Genomic DNA, 18,295 nt, shown 5'->3' with positions numbered 1-18,295 from the left:
GTGTGAGACACTTTTTTAATGGTTGGGCGCTTTTTATTTCACTTCTTTTGGACTGATGCATGCAACATCCACTGATTGGCATTAAACAGCTTGAAAGATCAAAGACAATTTTTTAATATAACTCCAACTGGATTCGGCTGAAAGAAGAAAGTCATATACAGGATGCCTTGAGGATGGGCTAATTTTCATTTTTAGGTGAACTTACCCTTTAAGGGAGATTTTAATTTATTTCAAAACAGATATCAAGACATGTTGAGGTGTTATTATGTTTTTAGAAAAGTAACAGGATTTTCAGTTTTATCTACTTTTAACATTTGAGAACAGAGTTGACATTTTATGATTCCCCTTTAAAAGATTTCAGCTGTGACTTGAAAAGCTGCTGGTTATGGAATAGTGCAATTAAAAAAAAACAGTAGTATGTTTTATATATATATATATATATATATATATATAGAGAGAGAGAGAGAGAGAGAGAGAGAGAGAGAGAGAGAGAGAGAGAGAGAATAGTAGTATGCAATTATATTATATATATATATATATATATATATATATAATCAAAAAGGTTTTTTTTTTTTTTTTTGATGTGTGTATAAAAATATTGTCTATATTATCACATAGAATAACTTGGCTTCTGTCAGCTGTTATTTATTTTAATTTTAAACATATCTGGGGGACACAACGCCACCCGTTTTGTAGAATGAACTGAATAATTTATAAGTTCATGTATTTAAACTGTTGGTGTCTCAAATTACAGTACTTCTGACATGATGTTTTCCAAACTGTGACAATAATGAACAACACTTTTAGGTCTAGAATTTTTAATTAGGTCACTAATTCACTAGAAGTGTAATTGCCAGTGAAATGCAAGGACTATTTGCCTCCAAGAAGCTTAGTATTTTAGCTGATTTCAGTGATTTTTTAAGTGTTCTTTTACTATCTATTTCCTTGGTGTTCTTTCATCACTTTTGCCCTGTGTTGTAGCTTTCCTGTTTGACCTACTTCTCATCTATGAACTGTTGTACTGTTGTTTTGTGTGTGTGTGTACAGTTAATATTGTTTTTCTATGATTATCAGCCACTGGCACGCTGCTCTATAGGTTTCTGCACTCTCACAAACAAACGGTCAAACGAACGCATGCCAAGACGGGGCCAAATCTGAGGACAGAGACAGTTTCTTCAGCTAATCACCATCAGTGCAGCGCTCCCTCGCTCGGCCCTCCTCCCTTTCTCCTCTTTCTTTTCTCTCGCTTTCTCTTTATCTGATCAATCTGTGTATGTTTCTCTGAGTTTGAGAGAGTGTGTCTGAATTCACGTGTCTGGTTGCCAGCGGATCGTTTTGGGCAGGGGTCTGGTCCTGTGTTCTCTCTTCTATCGCTAATAAACCATCTGTCACCTCAATCCCTCTGTGTGTTTGCGACTTGGTTTTGGTTTGCTTTTGTTTTAACAATCAGCACAGGCTTTCTCTTTATCTCACAGTGTTGCCTCATCATTTCAACCTTTACCTTAACAGACAGATATTCACAGCACTTCCTTCATCTTCCATCTTTCTCATATTTCCGCTGTTCTTGTAATTTTGTCAGAGAAAAAAATGTGTCTTTATAATTCCATTAAAGTGTTTAAATGTTTGAGTCTGTTTACTTTGACATTTTGAGCTGATGTGCACTTGTAGAAGAATTTACACTGTTTACAATGTTTTCTTTTAAATAAATTAATGAATTAATATACTTCTGTTGAGAAAAGATGCATTAAATTGATCAAAAGTGACAGTAAAGTCATTAATAATGTTTCAAAAGATTTCAGTTGTCTATTATATCACATAAAAGCCATTCTTTAGAACTTTCAGTTTAACAATTAATCGCGAAAAAAAATGTATCAGGGTTTCCACAAAAATATTAAGCAGAACAAATAATTTTTAGCATTGATAATAATAATAAAAACCAAAACATCATAATAAAAAATAAAGCATCACCATCAAAAAAACAAATTACAATCAAAATAAAAAAAAACATAAAAAAACATTATCAAACAGAAAGTGGTTACTTTCAATGTTTGTTATTAAAAAAGAGCCTGGATTATAATGTGCATCATAAAAGCACATTGTGAGATGAATAATGTCCTGATTTATTCTTTAGGCCGATTTGACGTTTTCTGTCTTCTATAAAACAATTAAATTGGTAAGGCTTATTTGAATGCTAAACATACTTTGGATAATAATTTGTATCATATTATTCAGTCAAATGAATGTACTTTGAAAAACATCAGTTATGATTATTATTAAAAGGATAGTCCACCCTAAAATGAAAATTCTGTCATCATTTACTCATTCCCACGTTGTTCCAAACCTGTATGACCTTGTTTCTTATTTACAACAAAAAAGAACATTTTGCATATTGTGTTGGTCCCTCTTTTCCATACAAATGAAGGTGAACTGGAGCATTTAAGCTTCAAAAGTACCATAAAATATCTTTAAAGTTGTCCATATGACTAAATTAAATGTCCTTTGAAGCTATATGTTAGATATGTGTTATAAACGGACCAGAATGTGAAGGTCATTCATCCTCCTCTCAAGCAAGTTTATAATTTGAGAAATGCTGCCAGCAGGTCTTTGATTCAGTAAGTTTGAAATTGAGAACCAGATCAGTCCAATAATGAACAAATCATTCAGACGGTACAAAAGAATGATTTGTTCATGATTTGTTGCTTCTCTCATGAACTTAATGTAGGGTGGATGTCAAGATTTTAAGTAACTACTCTGATATGTTCATTGCATGAAGAATTGTACACTTTTGATTGAACTGCTCTTTAATGTTGCCCTTTAATGCTTTTTAAAATCATATTATAACACTAATTTGGAATATACATATGAATATAAACAAATGTGTTGTTTATTAATACAGTTCCAAACTCTGAACAGTCTTGATGGTATGTTTGGATATATAGTAGCAGGTCAAGTTACGGTTATGATATGAGTTAAATCTATACAACGATAACTGGTCTATAAAAGATTGATTGAATACGTGTGTTGATATGTAAGAAAATGTATATAAAATAATGGATTTTTAAAAAAAAAAAATGTGAACACTAAGGAAGGTCCTGCATGACCGTGACTGGGCACTTTATTTTTTGCACTTAAAATAATATTGCAAGTGTAATCCATTTTGGATATGTAGTTTATATATATATATATGTATATATATATATATATATATATATATATAAACTCATGTAACATAACACAATGAAATTTTTGGAATTTTTTAAAAAACAGAGTTATCTGTTTTTGCAAATGAACTCTTAATATACGAATACACACACACAGTCACAACCTCAAGCATATTCAAATGTACTCATATTTAACAGTCAGTAATTGTTGAAATTATCTCTATGATCTACCATAAGAATGTTTTTCCTTTTTCCGCACATAGAACTGTTGTTTGTGCGTCAAATGCAGTGTTTGTATGTGAGCATTGTGGTTTGGATGATGTTACTGGAAAGTTTAAATAAGAAAAACATGTTTATCTATGCCTCCTACTGTTTTTTTTTATTCATGTGTTTGATAATTTTTATTATTTGTCATTTCTGCAGCGTCATAAAAAGACAGGAATGGGGATTTTTTTCTCCATGTTTTTAATTAATGTTTGTGTTGCAAATTTTGTGTCAGTCTTCTAGATCTTTCACACCAACACACACACACACACATAGACTTATCATGGTGGCTCAGAGACATTGTACCTGCTAGTGGAACGGGGAGTGGCTACTAGGCCTGACCACAGAGGAAATCAGCCTATTGTAATCTTCCCAGTGGGTACATGTGCATGTGTGTGTGTGTGTTCGTGTGTATGGGTGGGTAAGTCAGAGAAAGAGAGAGAGTGCAAGAGTGAAAAAATAAGGAAAATGGTGCTGCTGCAACATCCGGCTAATAATTTATTGTGACAGGTCGAACAAACTGAATTTATGTGCCAATCTACTTGCGACACAGTGATGCCTTGTTGAACACAGAGAGGAAAAGGAGCTCTGACTCAACCGAGAGATATGAAAGAATGCCAGAGTTATTGTTTGCGATCTCACTTCTCCTATAGACTCACATACAAATCAATTCAAATTGGAGACATAAATGAATGCAAGTTTCTAATTGCTTTGCGCAAAGTCTGTGGTTTTGTATGTCAGTCGCACTGAAGGTGGAGTTTGCATTGAGGTGCTTGCGCATGTTTGTGTCTGCTTTGATTGTGTCATCATGTAAACTAACCATTGACAGGTAAATTGGTCAGAGCTGACTTTAACCGCAGTGACCATCCTGAAACATAATCTCACAAACTGCCTTGATCACACTGCGCCTTTAAAATCAACACTGGGCCATTAGCAGTGGTAATTTAGAAATATTTGTGATGGAACTGTAATGCGTTTTCTTTAAGATATCATTGAGGTGTGATATCAATTCTGATTTATGTAAAGTTGATCAACTATTCGGTCAACTATTGTAAAGTAATTTATATAGGATATGTTGAGGTTCACTCACACAACCCAAATTGTATTTTTAGTTCCGTAGAACAGTTAGTCAAAAGTAAGCTTTTGTTTTTAAACAAAAATGTTAAACTACTTTTTGTGTCATATACTTTGAAAATATATTAAAGCAAATAAATAATCAGTTATGTAAAGTAAATGTCAATTCAGCGGTTAGGTACTCCGGCTTGCATGTGTTTTTTTGGTGCCAGTGGAAAATACACTTTAATTATATATTTGTCTGTTTAAAATTGTAATTAAATCTACATTTTCAAAAGTTGGTAAAAAAATGTTTACGCTTTTGAAAAAATATCTTACGTTATCAAGGCATTTATTTGTTTAAAAATACAGTAAAACAGTAATATTGTGAAATTTTAATATATTTTGAAATGTTATTTATTTCTCTGATGGCAAAACTGAATTTTCAACATCATTACTCCAGTCTTCAGTGTCACATGATCCTTCAGATATCATTTAAATATGTTAACATGATGAAACATTTCTTGTTTTTATTAATGTTGAGAACTGATCTGGTGCTTAATATTTGTTTGGAAACCATTATACATTTTTTTAGGATTATTTCATGAATAGTAATGTTTTAAAAAGTTTTTAAAATGATTATTTGAAATAGAAATCCTGTGTAACTTTTGTAATAAATGTCTTTACAGTCACTTTTGATCAATATGCATCCTTGCTGAAATAAAATATTAATTTCTTTAAAAAAAAAAAAAAAAAAAAAAATCTTTGGAACAGCATATATAAAATATTTCAATATTGAAAATAATTGAAAAAAATATATAATATAATATAAACATAATATAATCATATAAAATGTTGTAGTTAATGTAGTTAAAGTGTTGTAGTTAATGCTGTTGAAACGTTTCATGTTTAATATGAACAAAACTCTTTACATTAATATATACTTTTTAAATCAAACCCCAAACATTTTCAGAAAAAATGTAAGTTATGGGGGTCAGATCCTCCCTTCCAACCCCCCTGTTTAATTCGCACCCTTAGTTCTGATTGGACGGCTACAGAGACATATGTGATGTCATTATTGAGCTCGGAAACGTTCCACACACAGTTTCCAACACAAAGGTCACACTCAGAGGGTGTGTGTGTATGAGTGGAAGGAACTCTTTGCACCTGTGTTTTTGTTTTTTGGTGTCACTTTGGGGTGGTGATACACCCCCCCACCAGCACCATCACCACATCATTTTTTCTTTCTTTCTTTCTTTCTTTCTTTCTTTCTTTCTTTCTTTCTTTCTTTCTTTCTTTCTTTCTTTCTTTCTTTCTTTCTCTCACTCTCTCTCTCTCAGACAGAGAGCAGGTGTGTGGGGTTTTGGGGGGCTGTGCTCCTGTTCTGAAAGTCTGCTCATGTCTCTTCATTGACAGGCCTTTCCGTTCCTGTAACCCACAGCACTTGCACACGCATGCACACGCACACACACACACACAAACACACACATTTAGTGAACAGATGCTTGCACAAAAGAACATCAGCTGACACAGTAGCAAAACTCTTTTCAGACGATAATTCTCTGTTTCTCCTCTCATCTCCCCCTCGTTTTACCTCCCTTTCCCCCTTTTTTAACTAAAAAACTTTCAGGTGGTTGAAAATAATAAGGCGCCGAGTAATTCATATTTGATCATCATCATCTCTTTCTATCAGAAAACCACTCTATTTTAAACACACATATCTGTCTTACAGTACATCAACGTTATGTGTGGGTGAAAGTTGTGATATTATTCTAGTGTACTGAACCATGAATAGCTCCCCAGCTCTTCTCTAGCGCAGTATCCGTGTATATTTGGCACCTCTGGTTTGTTTTTGGGTTAAATGTAGCTGTGGGGAGGCCAGCGAGCAGGTGGTCAGGATGATGTGAGAGCTGGGCAGCTGCAAATTTAGGCCCTGGTCTGATCCGGGCCTCCGCCTTCAACAGCCACACAGGAAAAGCAATATCCTCAAGAGACTCAAGCGGAGTTTCTACACCAAAAACATGCACATATACATGTTCAAATGCTAGTATACAACCCATAATGTTCATTTTTTTGCTTCATTTTCTCACCCGCACCAACACACACACAGTGGGGGAGCATCTGTTAGGGCTCGAGTTGGAAAGTGTTTCCATCAGTGTGAAGCCCTGGGGGACTGACAGCTCTCTACAAAACACCTCGCTTAAAGATCTCAAATTCACCCTCAAAAACAGTCAACACACCCATATGAACAAATAGAATGTGTATCTAATGTGTGTGATGGTGTGTGTTGGCATTCAGGGAAAACATTCCTAAGTTAGCCTGAGAGAATACAGTTGGTGGCATTTGCATATCTCCTACTACAAACCCTGATAGAGAGTTAATAGGTCATTTCAGATTCTCTCCATTCATATTCAGCCTTTATCATTTCTTTTCCTATGTTACAAGCTATACAGAATTATTTGAATACTATACAATTATAATACAATTATCTCACTGCCACAAGTGTTTGAGTAAATACCGAGTATGGCACTTAGTGAGATGGTTTAATGGTCTTTGGAAAATGGCTGCATTCACTTATGTGATGTTTTTTTTTTTTAAGAGAATTAAAGTCAAAATTATCCATCATCCATCTTACAGTGACCTCAAAACGTAATTAGATACACTTTGGCTCAAGTAGGCCACACCTAAAAAGCATTAATGTCTTTTTATTTTATTATTTATAGAATAAATTTTATTAAAATAATATTTAAAAAGACACTTTTTATGTTGCATTTTATTACAACAAAAAATAAAGTTGCATTATTGAAAAAAAATAAAAAGATTTTAAGCATTTAATAATATTGCATATTTCTACGCCTCTGTTATCAGTTATGAAACAAAAGATATATTATTCATAAATAAGACAATATATATTTAAATTACACTAAAAAAAGACTAGTTTCAAGTCTTCAAATACTTTTTGGGACCACTGTATAGCACTTCATTAAAATGAATAAATTGATTAAATAATAATGTTGCCTTCAAATGCTGACAGTAGTTTTATTTTGGTCATACTGACATTTATTTAGCTATGAATTTTTCAAAGTGGAATAGAAACCAGTAAGCCAGAGATATTTTTTCCAAAACACACTTTATTTACAAGGCAGTTATAAAAGTTTGTATAAAAAAAGTATGAAAAGTTCATAATCAGTGTAAAAAAAAGTGTTTGTACTTGAAGCTAATACAAAAAGGCAGCGAATAACAAAAACGTTATTGCTAAATGCTTTTGATTGGACACTGCAATCTTAGTATCAAAGGCTGATTGTAATATCAAAAACAAGCCGACTAGGTATAAAAGCAACAATCATTTCAGTGTTTCAAAAAACTAGAAATACCAATGTAAATCTGATTACAAAAAATGACATGCAAGTTTCTATGAAAACATGATTAAGAAATGTTTTATCATCTCAAAGGCAAATTTATGACCATTTAAACCCTTGATTTGAAAATGCTTGGTAAACCTTGTTTTTCCTATTTAGCGAATACAAAAACTGGAAAAAAAACCAAACACTTTTTGTTCTGTTCTCTGCATAGTTGATCTAAACCCTGAAATAGTGCTAATACAGAGAAAGCTCGACATTGTGGTTTCCATCTTGAACGCTTTTGAAATGGCAACACTACTAAACTGGCAGAGTACCTTTGTACACTAGATATATCACCTAAAATCTACATTAGGCAAACTTGAATGTTCAAACTTGGCAAAGTCATTTTTAGACATTGGGCATGGTTTGTTTTGGCCAGGAATACATAGCAGTGCTGTTTGGTTGAAATACATACGATCTCTGCAAGGGCAGTTCTGTTGGACACCCACAGATACAGAGTACAAATCTTGTCTAGTTTTGGGTGTATGATTTTGATAATGCTAGGAGGACACACACTCCTTACAATTAACACACATTTAGCGATTAAGAAGTGAGCAATACTGGGGTCAAACACTGGCAAAGGCGCCCACCGTAGTTAATTATTATTCTTAATACAAAATAATAATAAATTACTGCAAATTGTTCCTTATATTAAAATCCATAAAATTAGATCCCACATAGAGAATTCATTTCCCATATATAATACAAAATATATAATACAATATTATTCAATTTAAAAATCAAAAAAGGTAGAAAAACACAACATGAAAAATGTCTTTGGTTGCTTGAATCAAATGACGGCACAGCTTAAACATTGACGACTAACATCGACTGTGCAGTCTACAAAATGGCTTTTAGCCTCTCCCAAATAATGTACCACAAGTGTAGGAGTGTCCCTCTTTTACTTCTTTTCAGAATGATTGTCTTCTGTCACTCTTCTTCCCTTTCTATATTTGTCTCTGTCTCATTCTATCTGTCTCTTTACATGACCAGTGCCCGCGAAGAATAATTGCTGAGGTATTTGTGCGTGGCTTCAGAGGGCATCGTTTGCTCTTCTGTCTTCCCACAAAGCACCTGTTCCCATGTGCTCACCTGCTGAGAGAGAGAGAGAGAGGAAGAGAGGAAGTAAAGATGGAGAGAAGTAGAAAAAGTCAAAGATGAAGGTGATTGGTCAGGTTTTGCATAGCCTACACTTCTGTGCCTTATAAATCATAACTTCACAATTTTATGGCACAATTCAGCACCTGGAGTCATAAAGTCAATGTGTGCTACTACAAAATGAGCTATAAAGTTTTACCAGCCAACAACACCAGCATTTTTTGAAAGTAGATATGGTACCTGAATAGGGCTTCCCATGGGTCTGCGGGGCAGCTGGGCTCTGTGTCCGTCCTCAGTTTTCTCTGCGTTTGGAAGCATCAGCACAGAGCTAGTCAACAGATCCTATAGGTTCCACAGAGGAAAGAGCCGTCAAATGTTAACTTAATGCCGAGAAATAACATTTACTCTGACGTACGCATACAAGCGATATCAAAATACTCACAGGCATGTCGTGGGCAGAGCCACTGGAAGGGAACAGCTGGGTGTGGAGATCTTGCCCCTCCCACTGCAGACAAGCTGACTCCACCTATAGATCCCAATCCATAAGATCCATACATTACTGACTACATCCAAATACACCATGCAAAAATTACTGTATATTACTTCCATAATCCTGCGTATAATATCTAATGTCTAATTTACACACCCGCTCTTACACAGAATGATCAGACAGGTTCGACTGCATACTGATATTACTAACAAATTCAAATAGCTTTGTACAGACAAGAAGCTCTTACATTTGAGCTATTTGAATATCACATTGAGACGTATTCAAATGAAGGGGCACACATTATCCCAAACTGACCTCCTGTTTGATCTTCTTTAGTGGGGGCTGGTCCAGGTGCACCCCCCCAACGCTGATCTCACACTCCTGGGGCTCCTGTTTAATAGCACCAACCACTCCAGAGTCCAGTGAAGGACTGGCCTGGAACCAGAACAGAGTCTTGAATAAAATATTCCAAACTAGTGATGCACCATATATCGGTATCATATCGGTTACTGGCCGATATTAAAGGATTTTTAACTTATTGGACAGTATTGGATATTTAATTGTGCATAACTCTAAAAACTAAGTAAAATTTTTAAAACACCATAATAAATAATATAATTAATATGAAGAAATAATAATGTTAAATCTTTAGCAAATCTTGTACAGTAATGTTGTTTTTATTTTTAGTGTTTTATTTTAAATATAGTATAAAAATGTTAATCAGCCATAGCATGAAATATTATAATAATATATAGTAAAATTTATATATATATATATATATATATGTATATATATATATATATAAAATAGTAAACTAACAAATAAATACATACATATATTAATAATATAAAAATACAAATAAATACATAAATATATTAATAATATAAAAATACAAATAATTACGTAAATTATATTTTTTATTTAATATATAATTTATGTAGTGTACATTTTTTATTAAATGTAGTCTCACCCTCTTTAGTGGTCCGTATTTGGTGTCTTGCATTGTCAGTGTGGATTTGAATGGAGTTGGTGTGCGAGGAGAGCACTCCATGATGGAACGCCTCAGGTTTGGGGTCCTGAACCTGAAACGCAACGCACACACGTAAGCGTCTCATTACAATCACATTAATCTCTTTAAGTCTCAATCATTTAATTTAACTTGTGATTTTGCTTTATATGTGTACGGGAAACTTCTTTATACATCGGATCATTAAGAACGCAACTATAAATGCAGAGAATACTGGAATGGACACTTACAGTTCATTTTCCTTCTGAGGCCGAAGAGCAAGGTCTTTCTGCAGTGCTTTCTGGGAGCAGACAGGCGAGGACGTGACAGGTAAGTTTTGACTGTCTGAGTCTGGGCTCACTGATGCATTAAAGAACTGCAACAGAGAAAAAGAGGACAACAATCAGATATTGAACTGAAAACCACATATTCAATATTCAGAGGTGTGGGAGGACCTCTAAATGGGGTCAAAATCAGCATAAATTTGAGTTTCACATTTGAGTAACAATACTGTCTCTAGGCTAAAAGTATTATGGTTGTTATGATAACTGTATGATCAGAGCATCACTAACATTTAATGAAGAACACTGCAAATATTTGCTACGCATAAAATTGTAAACAAAATAAATGGAGGGAATTTGAAAAGTGCTTGCATGCCTATAATTGTACATCAATAATCCAGTGTTCATTGGAGATTTCTTTCAGTTTCCCCCTAGTAATCAAGAAAACAACAACATTCCTTCATGCACAATACTGAGCTGAACCCGAACGATTTCTGACATTAAAGTCAAATGCTGTCTCGATTATGTAGTGTTTGACATCGCTAGGAAACTAATTTACTAAAACAACCAATCATAAGACAAGCAAAATCAACAGTGCCACTGATTAAACACTCATTCTGAAAAGATAAAATGAGTTAAGGCATCATAAAAATGTAGCACCAAGAGCTGATGTAATACACTCGAATATCTTTTTCTTAGCACATACTTTATGAGCCTAGAAACACTCTATAAATGGGTTATGTTTGGTGATGTGACTTTTAGATAAGTCCTATGCGTGTTGACTAATGCGGACTGATATGTATTAGTGTGAAGAGATTGATTCAGGGTGATCAGATAATCAGTGACTCAGTTATGAGGTGACTGGTTGATCAGGGTAAAGCGTTTTCAGACTACCTGAGAGGGAGAAAAAGACAGGTGTCTGGTGGCTGAATGTTTGGGCGTAGAGCAAAGAAATGTGAGGGCACTGCTGTCGTCGCTGTGGACGGGTGAACCCTGATTGGATTGAGCCTCCATTTTAGGAAATCTCCTATCGGGGTGTATGTTGGCCCAAATAGACGGGGCCTGAGAAGACGAGACCACGTGAGGACAGCGAGGGTTACGCTGGCTCTCAGCTGACCATTCCTTTTAGATCTAACGTAGGATACTTTCATGGTCTCTTACCGAATCAATAGCGTCTATAAACTCTGGTAAAGTGGAGCTGGCATCATTGTTTGGGCTGTTCGTGTTGCCATGGGCGCTTTCTTCTGGAAGGCATCCCTGCTCTAGGGATGGAGCTGGGACTGAAACCACCACACCAACTGAGCTATCCGTCAAAGAGCCTCTGTTCCACCCACCGTAGCCGCTCATGGAGATCTGTGAGAGAGGGCGAGAAAAGATTTTGAGAGAAGCTCTGTGGGTGTAGGACAGAAATGAAGCAAAATAAAGAGAGGGATGCATGCAGGAAGAACGGTCAGAAAGAAAGGGAACTTGTCGAGTTGAATGATGTGAAGTGTTGGGAGGGGGTTCGGAGTTGCACAAGGAGTTAAACAGAGCTTGTGGTGTGATAAGGCACAATTGCATCATTTAGCCAAGCAGTTAGAATGTGAAATAGACCCCCAGATGCTTCCTCCAATTAATCACACACACACACACACACACACACACACACACACACACACACACACACACACACACACACACACACACACACACACACACACACACACTTACTGGTAGTGCCTGCTGTCCCTTCAGCTCGTTTTCTGTTGACATCAAGAGCATCTCAATCTCCTTCACCCTCTTTTCTTTCTCGGGGTCCTCTTCGCTGTAGTGTCTCTATATCAAAGGAATCAAAACGGTGCAAAGTCAACAAAACAATCTATTGCTCTATTTTCCTCTATTGCGATACTGAACTGAATGCAATTAGATAAAAAAAAAAAACATATATGAAAACAATAAGTAAAATGTCATATTGTTAGCTGGATTCAATTCAAAAACATACTGCACAAGTGTAGTTCGATTCACAAATAAATGAGACCACTCTTTTTATGATTGTCAAAATACTCTGGTTTGAATTAGTCTACTAATGAGATACACATATACATTTACTGTTATTTTAATTTAATGCATTCATGCTGAATTAAAAGCAATTTTAGTGTAATTTGCTCATGGGTTACCTGGATAGCAGCAGTGCCATGTTGAGGGATGTTCATGAGGTTCAACTGAACAGCAAGTGGAAATGGCACCTGAACACAAGAAAAAAAAAAAGGTATAAATGACCAGCTAAGAAACAGCATTCATACAAAACGCTGTTTTAACTTTATGGCTAATAACAGTGTTATTTTAATAGGCAAACATTTGTGAGATAAGGTTACTCATACCCGTTGTGAGTCAGACAGTAGTGAGTAGTACGGATACTGATTGCTCATGGAAGAGGCAGGCATGGATGTATTGGTTGGTGTCTGAGTGTAGTTCAGGAGGTGAGATTTAGCGTAGTTGTTATTTAGCGGAGTGGGGCCGACTTTAGCGGCTTGCTGCAGGTAGCCTTCCTGTTCGACCTTCCGCCGCATCGTGGAGTTCCAGTGGTTCTTTATAGCATTATCAGTTCTGATGACAAAACCATAACAATAGATTGTTATTATCACATTCAAATGCATGGAATATAGTTTGTAAGTCCCGCTTCTTTACCTGCCCGGAAGTAGTTTGGCAATCTCAGCCCATCGGTTTCCAAGTTTCTCATGCGCCTGGTAGATGATCTGGTCTTCTTCCTCAGTCCAGGAAGTCTTCTTCACCTCAGGGTTCAAGTGGTTGTGCCAGCGCTCTCTACATTGCTTCCCAATCCGCCCCTTTAAGTGCTTCGCAATCACAGACCAGCGTTTGGGACCGTACTTCTGAACCAACTCGATCACCTGAGAAAGAGTGAGAAAAAGTGCAGGAAAAGGAAAAGGAGGTTAGAGCTGAAAGAGGGGGTGTATTACAGGCCAGCACAAACCCATAGAGAAAGGGAACTAACATTGCATAAGTGTTTAAGGATTGCACACAGATACAGATAGTGGTGTTACACTGAATATCTGCAAAATACACCTGCTAATGACTTCTGCTGGGTCATAAAAATGACGATAAATAGAGAAACACCTGGTCCTACTAGTTAATCATTACAACACAACACCACTTAATGGATCTTCACTTTCCCCCTTAACTTTCTCCTGGTTGCATGCGGATTAGTTGGTTTTGTAACTGCAATCCTGTGGCTGTATTTTGGTCATCTGAGGTAACATATTGGTTGTGGTTTGGTTATTTTGTGTCAAATTGTAGATGTCTTACCCGTTGGTCTTCTTCTTTAGTCCACGGTCCTTTTATAAGTTCAGGGTTGAGAACTTTCTGCCAGCGATGCTGACACTGAACATCTGTTCGATTCTGTGACACACACACACACATACACACACACTTACAGTTAGGTAATAGAGAATGGAAACTAATGTTAGGTTGTCAATGTGGTGTTTACTTTGAATTAAAGTAAATTGTTGAGTTTAATATGAATTCAGTGTTCTGCACATGAGATCCCAGGTGTTTTTGGAAAACCCCACACAGAGCGAATCAGAAATGAAACAGCTTTAGTTTCTGATTCTTGTTCATGTTTTGAAATCGATGCAAAGAAATCTATAACTAGAAGTAGATGATTTTTGACTGCATATAGCTCGTAGTTATGTGTGTATGTGAACTGTGTGTTTTTGTGCCTGAGAAATGTTATACATGAGAAATGTTTCTACCTGAATGCACATTTGTGTGTGTGTGTGTGTGTGTGTGTGTGTGTGTGTGTGTGTTTTTACATCCGTGTGTGCATGCAGGTGCACAGTGGATTCTGAAACCCTGCCATACCCCCCCCATTTGACTCTGTTCCAAACTAGGCCAACCAATGAGGAATAGCCAATTATGCAAAATCCTCCAAAACGTGCACACACTTCTACAGTACCTGATCCTTTGGCTATTCACATGCAAATGCACATATATAAAACACCACACCTAACCTAACCTAACCCCCTAAAGCCTAAATACACAAGCTGCATACATGGACGCACACTTAAACAATCATAGACACAAACACACACACTCACAGGCAGAAAGCTGGCAATGACTTTCCAGTCTTCAGAACCATGATGCTCTACCAGCCTCTTCAACTTCTCATCCTTTAAAAAAAAAAAAATAGTCACAACACTGTAGCATTGAATACATAATCAAATAAATAATGCATCGTTAAATAAGCAATAATTAAATAATGTTTACATTAAACAATAAATAAATAAAGCTACATGAAAAATAAAGGGTTATCAGTCAAACTAAATGTAAATACAGTGTGTTGAATTTGTTACTGAATACACAGGATACAATATCAAACAAAAACACTCCAATACATATAAATATCAGGAAGGTGCAAAAAATCTAAAGCTCAGTGGGTGCAAGACCCACTTTGAACTATATATATATATATATATATATATATATATATATATATATATATATATATATATATAAGATAATTAAATATAAATTAATACATATAAAAAAAGTTTTAATGCATTTTTTATTTTTATTCTTATTTTTTTGCATTTTATCAAAATTAATAAAATACAATAATAAAAATAATAAAAACAAATAATAATAAATTAAATTGTAAGTATTAATTTGTAATAATAAAAATAATTAATAATTGGAACTTCGAATAACTGGAAATCAGTGGGTTAATCAAAACAAAAAATAACACTCAAACAAAGAAAGACAACAGTTTAGCATACCTCCTCACGGGTCCAGCGTGTCTTGCCGAGGTGGCGTTTTCCTGTCTTGGCATGAGGACCATCGTAGTCATGATCATAAATCTCCACATCATCATCATCTTCGTCGCTACTGTAAACACTGGAGGGGGGGGGGGGGGGGGGGGGACAGATTGTGAGATAAAGAGAACAGGGTATCAAGGGGTGTGTGTGTGGGGGGGGGGGGGGGTTAATAGCGGAGCAGCAAAAGCAAACAAGAAGGATGTGTAAAAAATAAATAAAGGAGTGGGGGACAGGAAATAAGAGAGGACCAGATCCTCATGAACATGATAGATGTATTTGATGACATGATGTAAAAAACACCCTTTCACCCCATACGTCTATCATGCGCTATAGTTATTAAGTGATAACACAGTCAACACAAAACTGGAGTTGATGAACCAGTACAGCCGGCAGGTTAGGGTGCAGGGGGACACGCTCAGAGAAACCTGTTCTGATGTTTTTGGTTTCCACAGAAACAGTGAGCGTGTGCGTGGACTGGCACTGTTTCATGATGGAGAGAGCGTGTTCAGACCTGCACAGGTACTGTCAAAACCATCTCACCTGGCCAGCTCTTGGCCAATCAGGATGGAGCACAAGCAGACGTGGAGAACAATGTTCTCCTGGCCTTTGTGCTACAGGTGTATGTGTGTTTATGTACTTTTAAACCTCACGTTTATCCTTAATGCCAGTGCTTAAAACAAAAGATTAAGATGATTGCTCACTTCCTTGATTACAAGTATTTAACTGGAAATGTAAAACTCAAAACGCACCTAGCTAACTGAAATTAAAAAAAAGAAAGAAATACTAGTCAAATAGATACGGTTTCATTTTAGTGTGCATTGAGGGTTGTTGACTAACTGTACACGTGAATTTAAATATTTGTCAAAATAGTCTAGCTGTGGCTGAAACCGTATTCAGAGGATTTTTTTTAAAAAAACCATCAGTCTGAGTTTACCATTATCATCTCATGTGACCAATATAACAAATGCCTTATTTTAACCTGTTGCCTGAGCTTGTTAAAAATGTGTTTATTACAAAAGCACACGCATGATAGCTCTAAAATTTGAAACAAACTTAAAGGAGAGTGCATGCAAAAAAATCACCATCATGTTAAGCCATTTTCTTTTTTCATCTTGTCTAATATTTCTTCAAACAGAAATATTACGTAGCATGACAGCCGCTGTCACCATTCACTGTCACTGTATGGAAAAAAAGATACAGTAACAGTAAACGGTGACCGAGCTGTCAGATCCTCACGCTCTCCCTAAATCTCCTTTTTTTCGTCCGACGCAAAAAGGAAAGTCATGGAAGTTTGGAACAACATGAGGGTGAGTAAATAATGACAGTATTTCATTTTTGGGGTGAACTATCCCTTTAAGACTATAATGCGATAATACTAGTCATTCTAAATCCGACAACTGTAAAGCGGATTTAGAAAACTCGGTGAATATAATCCATCCGGTTTACACATAATCTCAAAATTAATCCAAACGTTATAATGCTGGACTAACTCCATGAAAAAAAAACATTCACGCGAACATGCCGAGATGTTTCTGCAATCGCCCGCTATTTTTCAGACACACTACGTCGCCGCTGACATTGTGCCTCTCGTCCATTGTTTCTGAATCATAACGAGTGTGTATTCTTTGGGAAAGTACCGGATCTCACCGTAACCTGTCCAGCGGATTTGCACGCGCAGGTGAATGAATGAAGATTTAAATGAACACGAGCGCGAGACCACCGCGCTGGCGCGAGCGGAGAGCGCACATGCCATCCACCTGTTCATCGCGGCGCGGCGCAACCAGAAACAGCTATTCCGCGGAGAGACGAGTGCGTTCGTAAAAATGCAACTAAATACAAGCGCACCACTTCTGAGCGTGCATTTAGTAAATGTAATGCTGTCAGCGCGAGCTGTCTAGCAAGTCTTGAGTCTAAGTGCCCGCGTGTGGCTGTGGAGCGCAGTCTCACAATATAAAGGAAATACAGTTACATGCGCTCATTAAAGTTCTCATCAAAATGCGTAACTCTTAAAACTCACCTGTGTCTGTGCCGCCTCGCCATCCTGCTGCTCAAGAGGAGGGTAGAGAAGTGATGGTGAGTGCGCTCGGCTCAAGTGTGCTGAAGTGGAGTGCTGTCAGCTCCTCTTCGAGGAGGAAGTGCCGATATTAAGCTCTCTACGGAGTGTGCGATATTGTAAACAGATCCATCAGACAAAGCTAGGGCTGTCTCTCCCTCCCGCTAAATTTGGCGCCTCGGGTTCTGCGCATGCGCACAACCGATCTACTATTCAGACCTCAGAGCGCGTTTTGAGGGAGAGGTCCGCGCTAATCGTTCACTGTTGTTCTTTTGGAACAATTATATTGTGTTTTTCGAGGTTAAAAGACAGGGAGGGGTGGCAGCGGGTTTCATAGAGGACAATGTGGACTCTGAGTGGGAGTGAAAGTTTGGCAAACAGGGGGAAGCAGAGCGTGAGGGGTCTGGGCATCCTCTCGACCCAGCGCTGTTTCTGCGGTACTGAGGCTGTACTCTAGTGAGTGATGGGGTCGCAAAGAAATTTCGTGATTCCTCAGGTTCGCGAGTCCCCTTAACAGAGTGTATAACAAATAAATACATTTAACACTATGCTTTCAGCTCTCTGCAAACCAAGATTTTTGTGACTTTTAACATACATTTTAGAAGCACCATAAATAAATGCAAATCTGTAAATAGCAAAAAACTAAAAAAGTTATCACGTTTTAATTTTTATAAAAT

At 36.6% G+C, this 18,295-nt stretch overlaps 1 protein-coding gene across 3 annotated transcripts; it reads right to left on the bottom strand.

Annotated features, from left to right (window-relative positions):
* Positions 1-7,589: 7,589 nt before the first annotated feature.
* LOC109053789 (transcriptional activator Myb-like) lies at positions 7,590-17,771 on the bottom strand. 3 transcript variants are annotated; one of them, XM_042750313.1, is made up of 16 exons: positions 17,583-17,771; positions 15,527-15,644; positions 14,849-14,920; positions 14,058-14,150; positions 13,422-13,642; positions 13,115-13,340; positions 12,911-12,979; positions 12,465-12,569; positions 11,916-12,107; positions 11,649-11,816; positions 10,725-10,849; positions 10,438-10,549; positions 9,783-9,902; positions 9,420-9,503; positions 9,218-9,319; positions 7,590-8,974 (listed from the first exon to the last, which is right to left on the bottom strand). In XM_042750313.1, the coding sequence occupies exons 1-16, from the start codon at positions 17,603-17,605 to the stop codon at positions 8,861-8,863; spliced, it is 1,944 nt and encodes a 647-aa protein (XP_042606247.1). In that variant the 5' UTR covers positions 17,606-17,771; the 3' UTR covers positions 7,590-8,860. The 3 variants fall into 3 exon arrangements, with proteins under 3 accessions (XP_042606247.1, XP_042606245.1, XP_042606246.1); XM_042750311.1 differs by lacking the exon at positions 11,649-11,816 and having other exon boundaries at positions 17,583-17,766; XM_042750312.1 differs by lacking the exon at positions 11,649-11,816 and having other exon boundaries at positions 7,590-8,971; positions 17,583-17,765.
* Positions 17,772-18,295: the final 524 nt, after the last annotated feature.

This window comes from Cyprinus carpio, chromosome B23 (genome assembly GCF_018340385.1).
Source record: "Cyprinus carpio isolate SPL01 chromosome B23, ASM1834038v1, whole genome shotgun sequence".
Taxonomy (NCBI): Eukaryota; Metazoa; Chordata; class Actinopteri; order Cypriniformes; family Cyprinidae; genus Cyprinus; species Cyprinus carpio.
The sequence above is the reverse complement of the archived record's forward strand: the minus strand, read 5'-3'. Positions and strand labels throughout refer to the sequence as shown.

What these genes read in the sequence shown, in the direction of transcription:
- LOC109053789 (XM_042750313.1), bottom strand. Translation starts at nt 17,605, where the DNA reads ATGGCGAGGCGGCACAGACACAG. An exon ending in CACGCTGGACCCGTGAGGAG is followed by an intron (nt 14,921 to 15,526) that starts GTATGCTAAACT and finishes TTTTTTTTAAAG; the next exon opens with GATGAGAAGTTGAAGAGGCT. An exon ending in TACTGTCTGACTCACAACGG is followed by an intron (nt 12,980 to 13,114) that starts GTATGAGTAACC and finishes TCTTGTGTTCAG; the next exon opens with GTGCCATTTCCACTTGCTGT.